Raw genomic sequence first — 15,517 nt, 5'->3', positions numbered from 1 at the left:
ATGAGCTCTTGTGTATTCTTGACTAGTTAGCCTTAATATGTCCAACAACTCTTTTTCTTTTATTATTACTATAGGAGAGGCAAGAGCCACCCAGAATTTATTAAAGGAGATATATACATTTATATAGAACTGCAGTGAAAAATTACACACAGGGAAGAGTACAGCCAAGTAGCTAAGATGCTGAGCCATCTAGAAACAAAGCAGAGAACGAAAACGAAGAACAGCCACACCAGGATGTATGGAAATCAACCAGACGCTACAGACTTCCTGAATCCTGATTCACAAACAAGAGGATCATAGAGCCAAAGAAAGGAGACAAAAGAGCTATGTTCCAGTCAATGCATCCAAACGAGAAATGTCAAATAGAAGAATTCTGCCAGGAGAGGAAAGAAACTCGAGATCAGAACGGCTGGAAGGCAATTAAATTCCATGGCGTCATATAGGCTCAGCCAAGGCACCAGCCTCATCATTTACAGAGTAAAATGAGATCGAGTGTGGTATCACGGAGCCGAAATATTTCACAAGGCAATAGAGCGGATAGGGTAACCCGAACAAGAATTGCGACGTGTCATAGGGGTGACCGAGACAACCGAGAGCAACAAAGTTATCGATATTGTTGATTACTTTGTCGCTACAAACGAAATGGTTTCACTGCTGGTATCATTATCTGGTAGCTGAGAAGGTAATTTAAGCCAAGTCTACTAAAAATTACGATGAGTAAGATTCTGTCCACGATAATTTCATTCTAAACGCAGATTTAGTACTTAATGTCTTGATTCACAAATAGATGGAAAGATATCTCTTTTAAAACAAGTAATTCAGTTCCTCATCCACACAAAAAACCCTTATTTTTATTTAATGTCCGCAAGTTCCAACTGGAAATCATAGTTTAATGTACTTTTTGTTTTTAGTATTTGTTCATGTTCTCATCATTTTTAAATCATCTCTTCATTGCAATTTCAGCCGTCCTAAGAATAAGATGGCTTCTTATTTGTCTGAGAGCCTTCTCCAAGCCGAGGAAGGCCTTTAAGAACAACCTCTCCAATTTCCTCCCCCACATCACCAAAAGTGCCTACATCAAACTCTCACAGCAAAACCACTGACCATGGGAGGAGAAGACCTCAAATCTTATGCCATCCTCTCCTTCATATGGATTCTCTCCATGTACGTCATCCACGCCCTCTTCTTCAAGTCCCGCACCCGGTTCCGCCTTCCACCAAGCCCGGTCGCCCTGCCTATCATCGGCCACCTCCACCTACTTGCCCCCATCCCTCACCAAGCCCTCTACAAGCTCTCCCTTCGCTACGGCCCCCTGATCCACCTCCGACTAGGCTCGGTCCCATGCGTCGTGGCCTGCTCGGCTGAGACCGCGAAAGAGTTCCTCAAGACTCATGATCTCGCCTTCTCTGACCGTCCTCAATCCCAGGCAGTCAGCTACCTCACCTATGGCTCCGCTGACTTCTCCTTCGCCCCCTACGGCCCCTACTGGAAGTTCATGAAGAAGCTCTGCATGTTGGAACTCCTGGGGGGACGAACACTGGAGCGACTCCTACCAATAAGGCGTGAGGAGATATTGCGGCTCTTACAAGCCGTGAACACTAAGTCCGAGAAACGGAAACCTGTGGACGTGGGTTCGGAGCTTCTTAGGCTAACCAACAATGTCATTTCCCGGATGACAATGAGCAGGAGGTGTTCGGGGACCGACGGAGAGGCGGAGGAGGCGAGGAAGCTGGTCGAGGAGACCGCGGAGCTCACAGGAAAGTTTAATTTAGCTGATTATATTGGTTTCTGCAAGAATTTGGACTTGCAGGGGTTCGATAAGAGACTCGAGGACGTTCGTCGCCGGTTTGATGCGATGATGGAGAGGATAATGAAGGAGAAGGAGGAGGCAAGGAAGGAGAGGAAGGAGATGAGAAATGGTGATAGAGCGAAGGATTTGCTTGATATATTGCTTGATATATCGGAGGATGAGACTGCGGAAATGAAGCTGAGCAGAGAGAACATCAAGGCCTTCATTCTGGTATGACCGTAAGAATCCCCTGCTTCTTTTGTTCTTATTGCATTCTGCTGGCGTGGTTGTGTGAAAGGCTTCAGCAAGTTCTTTTATTAGCGAAAGTTTGATTTGCATCAACAGAACTATACGTTTTCCTCAAAGAGCTCCTGGTATTTTTCAAGTTTTTGCAACAAAAAATTTAAGGCTTGAAAAGAGAAAATATTTTTTTTTCATAATGTAGAATAGATAATTTACTTCATTAAAAACATACAATGCATCATAACTATGTTGCATTTCCATGGCAGAACGGTTTTAAACATATGAACATATGTAATCTATTGAATGTGTTGGTGGGTATATAACCTGAGAACATTAAAATTCCTTGAGATCTTCCTGAGCTGTTCGAAGCTCTGATAAGCTAGAATGAGTTTTGTTACTACAATGATCATCATGATATACTGCAAAGCATGAACTAGGGTTTATAACAGATATATTTATACAAAAAAGTATCGCTTATTCAGAAACAATTTGGTTTGGCAGGATATCTTTGCTGCCGGCACCGACACGTCGGCAATTACGATAGAATGGGCATTAGCAGAGTTAATCAATCATCCTAACATACTGCAGAAAGCAAGAGAAGAGATTGATGCAGTCGTCGGCAAGAATAGGCTGGTCGAGGAGTCCGACATCCCCAACCTCCCATACCTTCAGGCGATCGTGAAGGAGACGCTGAGGCTGCACCCAACAGGCCCACTGATCGTTCGAGAATCGACTGAGGATTGCATGATCAATGGCTGCAACATCCCAGCAAAGACAAGGCTCTTCGTCAACGTATGGGCCATTGGAAGGGACCCCAACCACTGGGTCGAGCCACTTGAATTCCAGCCAGAAAGACTTATGGTAGGCGAACAAAGTATGATTGATGTCCGAGGGCAACACTACCACTTGATACCATTTGGGAGTGGAAGAAGGGTCTGCCCTGGTACTTCATTAGCGCTACAGATCATCCAGCCAGCTCTTGGAGCGCTGATACAGTGCTTCAAATGGAAGGTTAATGGAGGTGGAACTGTGGACATGACAGAGGGACCAGGCTTGACACTTCCAAGGGCACAAGCACTGGTGTGCACTGTAGAGCCACGCTTGAATCCATTGCCATTCCTTTAAAAATGTGTTCTTCGCTTTACAAAGTTGAAGTAATCTTGGCCACACCACCTTTGCTGTGGGAATCCTACTTTTGATTAGTTGGGCGTGCCTTAGGCTTTTAGCTATTGCGCAAATTCTGTCATTATAAGGAATTGTGGGTGCACATAATTTAGAACTTTAGAGACAAGGATTGATCATTTGATCTCATGGAGGAAAGCAGCCTTCCAAAAGAAAAAAAAAAAGAGGAACCAACTACACCTACATATGGTTAACCTCAATTCCAGAAACAATATGATTCACTTGCTCGAAATAAGCAACAATATAACTCAATACAAAATTGCATCTATTCTACTCTCATGTACTGAAATCAAAGCTGGGGGAGAAAAGAAAGACCAACAATAGAAGCTAAATTGCAATGAAACTGTTGGGGGAAAAAATATGACATATTGCATGAAAATGATATTTGAAACATGATCATGAGGCTTGTTCCAGAGCCCGGGCATATGAGACGGGTGTTTCCAAATCCTACAGATGCGTTTTGGAGAGAAACAAAATCGGTGAAGGGTTAAGTGCAGCGCATGCGCGCGTTTGGACTCCGAAACCCAACATCTAGCAGGGGAGCCCCGTGTTTTCCCTCATGTGGGCCCGATGGTCACGTGCCCCGCGCAGGCGAACCATGATATTTATGAACTTGCCTGGCCATAACATATATTGTTTTATAACGGATTTTTGAATATATTCTTTATGAAATGTTTTATTTTGTTACAAGTGCTATCTCCTTTAAATGATGATAATCGTGTGAATCCTTATGCTTGATCCGGTAAGATAGTACATGGTCACTTACTGAGCCACATAGCTCATATATCTTCTGTTGTTTTTCTTTCAGATATATAGAGTGCTAGGAGCAGAGAGCCGGAAGATTTTTGGGTGGGGAAATTCATTTTAGATGTACAAATTTAGAGCTTTGTACTGCTCTATTTTGAAGAAATACTTTATGAATGAAATGACCCTCTTGTTTATGAATTATTAGTAATAAGGCTTCGTGTTATTGCGGGCAGTAGGTTGCAGTAGCACGGCCGTGCCGCTACCTGATCCGGGCGTGACAGCATGTATCCAAGATACCGAGCAGAACGTGAGGAGCACTTATCATTGGGCAAAATGTAAGAAGCAATTATAAATCTGCATGGTTAAATATGCTCCTCTTAGAGTTGGTCGCACTCATAGATCTCCTTTCTTCTGTTGCCCTATCAGAGCTCTGTCTAATTTAAACATGGAAAGATCCCCACTGAATCGGATCCGGCTACCTTTAATCTTTTAGATCATACTTCTAGTCTGAGCAAATCGGCCAACCTATGCCCATTTGCCACTCCATGAGATCGGATTTTGGGCAGCAGCACGTTCATTACTCTTTGTGAATCGTGCTTCATATAGTTGACTAGTAAAACCAATATTCTGGAGCTGCATCGTCGATGACCATCTTTTAACAGTGTTAATTACAATGATGGCATAGTGGCCGCTTCTAGCTCATAAAATATATAATCCGGTGCACCGTTACAAAAATAAGTGGTTGTGATTGGTGGTATGCACATAGTTAATTTCTGATTACCCGGTAGGTAAATGTTCTAGGTTGCCGACTTTCAGGTGCGGCTACCATGGAACGATTGTTTACTGCAGCCGTCTTTTCATGACTTTCGGCCCAGGCACCAGCTAGAAATCATGACTTTCGTTTCTTTTGACTCGACTTGCAAGGCCTTCCACATTTTCTGGTTGATCATGCAAAAGTCCTTGAAGTAAATGCATGGAGATGAGTAACCAAATATTGTGGTTCAAGTGGTTTATAGGAGTCATATACAAAATGGAAAAGTATATGCTTCAAGAAGAAAAAGAAGAAAAAAAAAGTGAGAGCATTCCACTGAAAAATAGGGGACAAGCCTCCAAGCGGGCGTCGAGAGTTTCGCCAATGAAAATTCTAGGTTGGAAATATATGGGTAGTCATGGAACGGATAGTAATGGAATGACCATTCAGGTCAAGCATATATTTCGAAAGGCAAATAGTGCTGCTGATTAGGTGGCTTTTTTTGTAGCTCATCACTCGGAAGTACGCCTGCGGTGGGCGAGACAGAGTTGCCGAGTGCTCTCCGAGATGTTTTGCTTTTTGATTTTTTTTATTTGTATCCATACACGTACTGTATGGTATTTCCACTGTCCGCAAAATAAATAAATAAATAAATAAATATATATATATATATATATATATATATATATATATATATATATATATATATATATATATATATATATATATATATATATATATATATATATATATATATATATGGGTTGGAAAATTAGAAAGCGCCTCCCATGGCTCAACCCGAGAGTTAAAAAGGAGAGGTGCAGCCTGGGCTTATGCCAATTTCATAACTTCATCTGCTCGGTTTCCTGCATAAACTCTCTTTTGGACGAAACCAAAATGCTCCAACCCTGACACAAAACGTTAGATACCATACCGAATTTTTCAGGGATTAGGCATTCCACGGTTTCCAATATCACAAGGGCATAACCATGCAAGAGTAATTTTATTCTCTCAGAACTCAAGAAACCTCTTTCAGGCTGGTTCTAGCTTTCAACTACAGCAGGAACCAGTCGGCATTCATAATCACACCTAGGATTCTAAGCACCAAGGGAGAGTGATAAGTGCTAACGTGGAGGCAAGGACCTCCTCACAGATCACTCCCACAGATACATAGCAGAAGCTGGCATGGTTGAAGAAGATCATACCCAATTATTTGGAAGTGAGAAGTTGTGAAATCTGAAGGACGCATCCCCTGCCGTGTCCCTACCGAGCGCCGCCTCGGATCCATCCCCGAAGACCAAGTCCCCTGGCACTTCATCTTCTGGAGGTGGCGGAACAAATGATGGTGGAGGTGCCGTAGCCTCAGATCGTTCGACCCCTCCGCTAAGATTGGAAGGAGACGTCTCCCACAAGAGCACATGAAGTAAGATGGGCCTCAATGCATGGCGGTGCAGCGAGAGCTTTTGGCTGAGAGAGACCGTGTCGAAGCATCGGATCGCTCCCGAGGTGGAAACCATCCAAGGAAGGACCTTCTCGTTCCCAACCCTTGAGATCACCAACAACTTCGATGCTCTTGCTGCTTCTTTATACAGCTCCCTGAGCCCTGATCGAGTTGCAGCCACCCCTATGCTGTCGTCGTCCGTTACTGATGATATGTAGATAAAACCCTGTACGAAAGAAAGTTGAAAAGAGCATACTTCATCTATATAAGAAGTTCACACCATTATGGCATGGCCGTATATAGCTATGAGCATGATATCAAACAATGTTAATAGCAACAATAAAAGTAACAACAAATTATCCATAAATATATTCATGAATGAATCATGAATAGTATGTGCAAACTCAGGTCGCATGGTGCATGGTCGACTCAATTATTCAAGGACAGGTGAAAAAAGAAAACCACAAACAAAAGCGCATGATGAGCAAACCACTCAGTGTTTAGAGAATATAGTGAAAATATTCTTGAGCCTTGCAACAGTGGAGATGAATAGGATATAAAGCCCAGAGAGAGAGAAAACATGCATGGACCGCGCAGTTTGGGATGACGCATTAGAATTAGAAAGAATACCTCTTCGGTGCGACTAATTGCAAAGCCCAGCCTGGTGTCGCCTTCCTGCAGTTTGACCTCCAGTGCCATTTCTCCTGCGGCCGGTGTGTACCAGAGCCGAACTGCCCTAACCACCCCAATGTCCACACCATGGTAATCCTCAAACCCATACAAGCTCACGTTTGCCAAGTCTGAAAGGTCGGCCAGCGATCCCATGTTTACAGTAGAGGAGGCTGTCTCTCCAGAGATCTGTCAACATAAAAACATCATCTTTTTCACTTACAAACTATATAAGAAAAGGTCTCACCACAGCCACAGGATCTTCAGCAATCTTTTCCCTAGCTATAGAGATCCCGGGCATTAAATTGAATTACCTTGGTGAGGAGGGCTTCGGTCTGTATATTCGTGAACACAATGGGAACTCCAGAGGCCTGGGAGGTGTTTAGCCAAGCATTGGCCCGGGCTAAGGTGTCCTCGAGAGAGTTGTAGCGAGTGGCTGAAGGATCCGATGCCTTTGGAAGTACAAGCAGCGACAGGAAGCAGCTCGAATTTGACGTGGGCACTGATTCCCTCATCGTCTTCTCCCAAGGATACGACACATAACCGTCTTGGAGCTGCGCTTTGTCCAGTGCGCACACCACCCTCGAGCTCCTCGAGCCTTCTCATATGGAGATAACATGCATCAGCGTGACGACATGTGTTTAGTCTTATATAATTATCTATGCATTAAATTTTTTTAATATATATATATAGAATTAAAAAAATTAAATAATATTTTTAGTTATTTTTTTAATAAAATTTTGAGCTGTGACAAATACCAGAGCAGATTCCGTCCATGATCTAAATGGACTAGAGGTGGAATTAGAATAAGCTCCACAGGGTTGTAGTTGACTAATATATGGAGTACAGTTTTTTTTTTCTTCCAGATATTGGAGGTACGGTAGCAGACAGATTATTTTTGTTTCGTGTTTGACTAAACAATAGATAAAGAAATAGGCATTCTTTAGTACACGATGCATCTAGAAGACTAGGACTAATTTCTATCCAGACTTAAACGTATAGCTAATTGTTTCATGGCAACGCGTGGGCATGGTTGGTAAACTAGATTACTTTTAACTCTTCACCGCTCACAAATCCCAAGTTGTGGTATATGACTGGTTTACGAGGAACAGCCCCTCGCCATGGTTTTCTTGAGCAACATCCTAATTATTTAATTTTACCAAAAATCCAGCATGCAGGTTTTTTATCATTATTATTATGATTATTATGTTTGTTACCATAATTTGAATCAGCACAACGGATTCCTTTGCCATTACAACAATTTGATTGGTTAGATGACCTGGTCGGATTTGTCGAAGAGATATCGTGCAAAAATTTTCTTTTATTTCCAATCAAAAAGCAAGCTACAAAACTGTAAACTAAATAAACTTCATCCAGATTATTGTAACAACTATATTAATTATTGTAACATCATGAAAACACTTCATTACAGTTTTGAAAAAACTTCAGATTGATCCAAATCAGCAAAGTTTCAATGGATTGCAACAGTAGGAATAACACCATAAGGGAATGCCAATAACACCAAAAGGAATGCTATTATTTACTAACTTCTCAAAAACAGAATATATAGTACATTATGGTGATCAAATTTCATTCACTCTTCCTACGATGATTATAGAAATCGAGCTAACTAAAAAGCAAAGTGTCTTTAAATAATGGCTTATAGCAGATGCTCGTACGCGCAGTTGCATATATACAACCATAATACCAAATGTTAACAAATAAAAATGCAGAAATCCTAAGCAGAGTGATATGTATATGAGCGCATACAACCACTAAAATTCTTGATGAGAATTATAGGAGCTCTCTACCAAGACTTTCTTGAGGTAGACTTTCTCATAAGCTATGTAAATGACCGAATACAATAAATTATGGGAAATTACCCGTTCCTATGCTGAAGAATAACGAAGTAAAAAAAGTTTATAGTCTAATTTTTCCTCCAACGGCTCATCTTTGATCCCTCCCTTTGCACCCATCTGAAGCTCAAATACAACATTGGGGGACCTCCCAAGTTTTGTCTTAAAATATTTCTTTATGACTCGTTTGGTTCATATTTTTCTGAGAAGTTGATTTCTGAGAATACGATGCCTGAAAAAATAGTATTAACATGTTTGCTTGATCATCGAAAAATGGCACATTCCACAATAGTTTATGTTTGGTTGAGCATCTAGTATTCTAGAAAAGTTGTATGAAATATCAATTATACTCTTAATATAGAAAAAGACCTTACCTATAGATTTTGATGGCTTAAAGGTATTTTTAGAAAAAAAATTCTAATTTTCAACCTGTGGAAAAGTAGTTTTTCTATATTCCATGAGAATGCTATTCTTCTATCTCTCTCTTTTAAAAACTACAACCAAACCAAAGATATTTTTTTGTTTTTATGTTGGCCATACTTTTTTTTCTTCTTTTTCTCAAACTAAATGAGTACTTAATTTGTTGAATCAATCCAAGTGGCACGAATACATCCACGTAGATCAGAAGATACTGAAATCTTTTTTCAGTATGTCTAATTAATCCACTACTAGAGTACTAGGTGGAGCGGAGTCCCTAGTCAATGGTGGTATATTGTCCATCAAACTATTAAATTCACCACCCACCACATTAAATAATACTAATTGCCGGCTGCAAAGACCCAGTCGAGCAGCCGGCCAATTAGAAACCATTTTAAATATTTCCACACAAAAACCCCTAACTTTAACACCTTCCCATAAATTCAGATTTGCTAAGGGGCTGACTGCAAATGAAGAGATCCATCAAGTGAAGTAAATCAGAATGATATGTGGAGGTTATGTGTAAAGTGCCAAAAATCGTACGCACAAAGCTCGCATAAAAAGTAGGCAGACGGGATATTGGTAGATAACAATATCGGACGGCAGATGTGGCATTCGCATAAAAATAATTCTATGAGGACGACGTTTGAAGGGCGTTTACCTTGTATCTCGAGGCACTCGCCTTCGGAGCGATCGACGAAGCCGACGGCGTAGTTGGGGTCGTGGAGAGAACGCAGGACGTATTGGCGGCGGCCGGCGGCGGGGTGGGGAACGATGCAGGCCTGGAGCTCGGCGGCGTCGTTGCCGCGGCCCCGGCGGGCCCGGACGTGGATAGACGTGTCGCCGCGTTTGAACGCGGCGTGGAGGAGCTTCTGGACGCCGGCCCGCCCGCCCTTGAACGGCGATCCGACGGCGGGGGAGTTCCCGATCTTGATCTCCTCCACCACGTCCCCCGTCTGCAGCAGCGGCTCCGCGCCTCCACCCCACTCCTCCGCCTTCCTGCTCCCCGCCACGCACTCGATCGCCACCACCACCGCCCCCTCTTCCGCCGTCATCTCTTTTTCCCTCTCTCTGCTTCCTCCTTCCGTCTAATGGCCATACCGGAGAACATCAAGGAGCTTTCTTGGTGAAAGATTTTACAAACAAGAAGATTGTTTTCCTCGAAAAATTCATTTTTTTTGTTGTTGTTATCGTTGTTGTTTCCTTACCTCTCAAGAATTCGTCGATCGAGAAACCGTGACTCGGACCTGGAGGAGTGGAATCCGAACAAGAAAGCTAGATTTCCTCCTCCAGAATTCTCCGGTGAGATCGAAAAGAGGGAGGAGAATTAAGGAGAGCAAATGACCCCCCCAAAAAAAATTCTTTTCTTGTATCCTTAAAAAACCTTCTTCATGGAGAAAAAGGAGAGGAGGAGAAGGAGAAGAAGAGAACCCGAGAGCATATAAACCCTAAATAGACTTGCTATGAGAGTTGCTGTTCACGGAGGGAAGATGGCGACGAGAGTCACGAAATCTAGAGTCCCCCCAGCTCACGCTCTCCTAAAATTTCCAGTAAAGAATTAATATGGTTCGTTGAATAAAAGAAAGATATATCAAGGGAAAAGTCTTGACGCAGCCGTCGGTTTCGTGCAAGATAGCGTTGTCTGGACCGGTCCACTGTACCGTGGTTACACCAACGCGGTTCGGGGGAGGGCGAGTCTGGAAAAGCTGACAGCCCTCCGATTGGTGGAGTTCACGGGTCAGATATGTATCGGCTTACTAGCTAACGTGCAAGTCTAACCGTGGGGGAGGACATGTCTCCAGATTCATAGCAGTGGAAGGATGATGCACCTTTGAGGAGTCAATCATCGGAGTAGAGTTGAGAGCAATCTGAAAAAATCTTATCCATGCTAGGCGTGCATTAAGCGCAGGTAGAATTCATATTAGAGGCGACCCGGCCTCGACACGACTCCAAATTTATAGCAGCAAAAGGATGATGCACCTTTGAGAAGTCAATCATGGAAGTAGAGTTGAGAGCAGTCTGAGAAAGTCTTATCCATGCTAGGCATGCATTGGGCGCAGGTAGCATTCATATGGAGGCAACTCGACCTTGGCACGACTCCAAATTTATAGCAGCTGGAGGATGATGCACCTTCTGAGGAGTTGGTCATCGAAGTAAAGTTGAGAGTAGCCTGAAAGAGTTTCATCCATGCTTGGCATGCTTTAGGCGCAAGTAGCATTCACATGGAGGCGACCAAGGCCTCGCTGGATATAAATAAATTCACCGGACGCCGAAGCTGCGAGTCGCATCCATTCAAGAATGGAGGGGGGAGTTGTATGCGGACTCGTGGGTTCCATGAGGTGTGAATAAGAAGGAAGAAATTTCTTAGAACTTCGTGGCTAGGTTTCATTTGGCTGCCAGCTTTCCTTTCGCTTCTGACCATCCTCTGATTTAGGTGGAGATAGGATCTTGCTAATGTCTATTATCAGTCAAAATCTAGGATTCTAGGCCTTTTTTAAGCAGACACATGATTCCCAACCACCCCATCTTTGGCCTTTATTTATCTATTTATTTATTTATTTTGTTTATTTATTTTTAACTAAAAATATAATCTCAAACAAAAGATACTCTTAGAATTAGACTTTGAGAAGTGCTTGATTATCGACACCTAGCCCAATTTTCAACCAATACACATTTCATTCATCTCCAAGAAAAAGAAAAAAAAAAAAAGATGACATGTTGCCTAGAAATGAAATTTACAGTTCGTCTTATCGTTATACTAATTTTTCATGGGAAAGTGATTTTATGTATAATTACCGATCTCAATCCAGGCTGGAGTGCGAGATCTACTCGTGTTCTATTCATGTGTTTTTTTTAATCTAGTTGATTTAATCAAATTAACCATTATAAGGACTTGTAAGTCCAACCTATCCATCTTAGTTATTGTGTTGTTTTTTCTTGTTTCAATTATCTATTGTTAATCACTAGAGATAAATATGGTAGTCAATAGAGCTTTGGTGAAGAATAGAGCTTTGATGAAAGTTTAATGGCAGTCAATAGAGCTCACATGTCAATAAAAAGCAGCTACAAATTTGAAGGGTCAAAAATGAGGATATCAAGTTCTAACATGTCATTTCATCAAAACCCACATCCCAATCCACTTGCTTTTGATCGCATCATTCCTTTCCTTCTTTTTTCTTTTCCATGCATTCGATAAGGTGTGCATGTTTGTTAATTTATTTTATTTTATTCAAATGCACGGAAGATGGCTTGGAAAGTAAGCTTTAATACAATTCTTTAATATATTTTAAAATAATTTTTTTTACATATATACCCTCCTAAATATATAAAATTATATGAATACCCTCAAAAAAAATTACTATTTATAGTATATATTTTTTTTATATGTACTCATACTATGTATCATCGTTAAAAAATAAATGGCTTAAAACTAAAATAATTGAAATACCCTTATGAGTAGATATATATGCAAGAAAAAGTTAGAAGGGTATACATGCGAATAGCAACTTTATGAGGATATTTATATAATTTTTCATATTTAGAAGGCTATACATTTAAAAAATAAAACTCGGCTGAAACTTGCCAAATCTTTTATGATTCAGTTGGATCAAAAGTCAAAAAAAGATTGAACCATATTATCAATTTTCTTTTTTAAGAAATCGACTAGGTCAAGTTGGAATATTAGGTGATCATGTTGGTAATATTATTCTCTATTTGATTTTGATATAATTACAATTACTGAATCTATGACATCTATATATTCTTCATTATTTTTAAAAGATTAAAACATATTGAATTTAAATTAATTATAGATACTTAAATTAATAAATTATTTTTGGGTGATTTGTAAATGTTGAGTTGTTTGTTTTTTATTCAAGAATTTCATAAAAAAATATAATTTATTTTATAAGAATTGATATTAACATAAGATCATGTGACATGATAAAATTAAATTTTTTTATTATTTTTTATCAAGAATAATTAAATTATTTTTACTGAATTTTGATATTTTTTATTTTTTTAACTATATATCTCCTAAATATGCATAAATGCATAAATATCCTTGCAAAGTTGCTATTTGCATGTATATCTTTATAAAGATTTTTTTTATATGTACTCATAAAATTTTTTTAGTAATTAAAATTTAAATCATTTATTTTTTAATGGCGTTAGATGATATGGGTACGTATATATATAAAAAATAAAAAGAAGGATATATATGCAAAATAAGTATTTGATAATGGTATACATGCAAATAGCAATTTTATAAAAATATTCATATTTAGTATATTTAAAGAGTATATATATGTAAAAAAAATTAAAATATTTTATTTCTTCTTCTGGGGGAGGGGGCATTATCGTTTTGTTTCTAGCTCTTTCTAGAAACAAAAAAATATATAAAAGAAATGGCGCCGTTGCGTCACTAGTCGCTGGTCACTGTTATACTATTCCTCCTTCGCGAGCCTCATGAGCATGGACCGCAGACTAGAACAACATGCGTCGGGTAGGACCAATCAGACCCGATTTGTATCGGATCCGATCCAGAATCCGGATCCATGTCTAAATTTTGAATCTAGAACCGGGTTTGGCCATGAAAACGGGTCAGATACGGGTATAATGTACAGTAGATGTTCTCCGGTTGGTCCAGACTCCAGACCCAATGAACCTTGGGGGATTGTAGCTCGCCAATTTAGATCCGAAGCGAATCCGACCCGTTTCAGTAGCCTGCCCGCTTAGCACGGAGTCACGGTCACGCGTGGGGTGGCGTCAGCGGAACGTCGCAACCTTCAACCTTTTATTCCCCCGGCTGCGTAAGCGTGTGTTCACGCGTGCCAAGAATGAACGGAATACAATTTCATATACCTCGTTACAGGACAATGGATTGGAGGACGTCGACAACGTGGCACGTGCCATTCCAAATGCAAGCGCAAACCATAGACGGATTATTGTTTCTAAGCTCAAATTTATGCACTAAAACTGCATAGGGTTTTGTGGGCATGAACAAGCTAATTATTTCGCAACAGCTCATTATGTACATATATTTCGAAATAGAAGGAGCTTACTTTTACCAATCCATCATATATTCATCCCAATCAAACCTCCATCCGCTTACTAAAGTAACAAAAAATAATATAACTTAATATAATTTAAAAAATTATTTATACTTAATTTTTATTAGTTGTTAGTATATACTATGCATATGCAAAAAAAAATAATATATATATATATATATATATATATATATATATATATATATATATATACAGAAAGCTATATTTTATTTTTTTTATTAGCACGCAGGGTCTCCGTATAGTTTTTAAGCTAAAAAATTAGGGGTAAATAAATGGATTGGCTTCTCTGCTTTGGTAGAAGAGTTCAATAAAGATTTGAACTCTAAAATCTAATTTAACTTGGGTGTGGTCCCAAAGAAGATGTCCGGCTGAAGTTTAGAGAAAAAAATTAGAAAAGCTAAAGCGTACGCTAACTACTTTGGAGCTATGCCGGGTGCCTAACTCCAAGAGTTATCTTTATATAATAGATGATGACAATATTAGCAAGCAGTCTCTTTTTTTTTTTTTTTTAGCTCCAGACTTCGACTATATATTTTTGGAATACAATAATGATTATAACTATACGTGCCACTTGCCATTAGGAACTAATGATAAAATAAGTAGATAATAACTGAAAAATAATAATGTTATTTGAAAAAAAAACCACTTATCATGAAGTATGATATTCTTTACATTTAAAATATCTGTATTTCTAAAATACAAAATAATATTATTTTGGTATGTAAAAGTGAGTTGAAGAACAACTATTATAATGCTGTGTACAATTATCATAATGTTTCTATAATGGAAATTTTATATTGACTGTTTTATATTACTGTAATAAAGTGGTGGTGCCCCAGCACCATTACACAGACCATTATAACATTGCAGAGGCTTTAATTTAAAATTGAGTCCAGGCTAGTCCATAGATGTGATGATCTGAGCCAAATCCACATCACATATGATTGGAGATTTGAACCACTGGCCGACTCGGTCCATTTTCCAAACTTGGGACCCAAATTCACAACCAGGGCTGCATTTGCCGTCCATTATCAAACATTTCAGAGAATTAATTAGTAGATGTAGAACTATTTAATATTAACTATTAAACTCGGAACAGTTGCCTTCCAAGAAAATCTCTTAGATCTCAAAATTTCCTGATAAGCTAAACAAAATCTATGGGGATTTAGTAATTAAAAATTATTTAAATATTAGTGAAAAAAATTGATGAAGCAATTATAAATTATACAAGTCCATGATGACTTGCGTAATTAAATAGAGATTTGATGTCAGCCATCAGATGGTCTGACAAGGACCCGCAACTTATTAAAGCACAGCAGTGCAATAACAGCGAATGATGAGGAGAAGACT

General features: G+C 39.6%; 2 protein-coding genes across 2 annotated transcripts; one reads left to right on the top strand and one right to left on the bottom strand.

Annotated features, from left to right (window-relative positions):
• Nucleotides 1–995: 995 nt before the first annotated feature.
• On the top strand, nucleotides 996–3,414 carry LOC103702426 (cytochrome P450 93A3). The gene is made up of 2 exons (XM_008784865.4): nucleotides 996–2,020; nucleotides 2,534–3,414. Exons 1-2 carry the CDS (start codon nucleotides 1,106–1,108, stop codon nucleotides 3,155–3,157), a joined length of 1,539 nt encoding a protein of 512 aa, XP_008783087.3. The 5' UTR covers nucleotides 996–1,105; the 3' UTR covers nucleotides 3,158–3,414.
• A 2,224-nt stretch (nucleotides 3,415–5,638) lies between these two features.
• LOC103702304 lies at nucleotides 5,639–10,638 on the bottom strand. Its single transcript, XM_008784670.4, has 5 exons — nucleotides 10,304–10,638; nucleotides 9,757–10,183; nucleotides 7,137–7,420; nucleotides 6,784–7,011; nucleotides 5,639–6,379 (listed from the first exon to the last, which is right to left on the bottom strand). Exons 2-5 carry the CDS (start codon nucleotides 10,148–10,150, stop codon nucleotides 5,912–5,914), a joined length of 1,374 nt encoding a protein of 457 aa, XP_008782892.1. The 5' UTR covers nucleotides 10,151–10,183; nucleotides 10,304–10,638; the 3' UTR covers nucleotides 5,639–5,911.
• Nucleotides 10,639–15,517: the final 4,879 nt, after the last annotated feature.

Source organism: Phoenix dactylifera, chromosome 7 (assembly GCF_009389715.1).
Source record: "Phoenix dactylifera cultivar Barhee BC4 chromosome 7, palm_55x_up_171113_PBpolish2nd_filt_p, whole genome shotgun sequence".
Lineage (NCBI taxonomy): Eukaryota > Viridiplantae > Streptophyta > Magnoliopsida > Arecales > Arecaceae > Phoenix > Phoenix dactylifera.
The sequence above is the reverse complement of the archived record's forward strand: the minus strand, read 5'-3'. Positions and strand labels throughout refer to the sequence as shown.

Bases quoted from the DNA above. Each gene is read 5' to 3' on its own strand.
- LOC103702426 (XM_008784865.4), top strand. From the start codon at position 1,106: ATGGGAGGAGAAGACCTCAAATCTTATGCCATCCTCTCCTTCATATGG. The intron at 2,021-2,533 runs GTATGACCGTAA...TTGGTTTGGCAG, and splicing joins ACATCAAGGCCTTCATTCTG to GATATCTTTGCTGCCGGCAC.
- LOC103702304 (XM_008784670.4), bottom strand. From the start codon at position 10,150: ATGACGGCGGAAGAGGGGGCGGTGGTGGTGGCGATCGAGTGCGTGGCG. The intron at 7,421-9,756 runs GTAAACGCCCTT...CCATATGAGAAG, and splicing joins CGAGTGCCTCGAGATACAAG to GCTCGAGGAGCTCGAGGGTG. The intron at 7,012-7,136 runs GTAATTCAATTT...TTATGTTGACAG, and splicing joins CCGAAGCCCTCCTCACCAAG to ATCTCTGGAGAGACAGCCTC.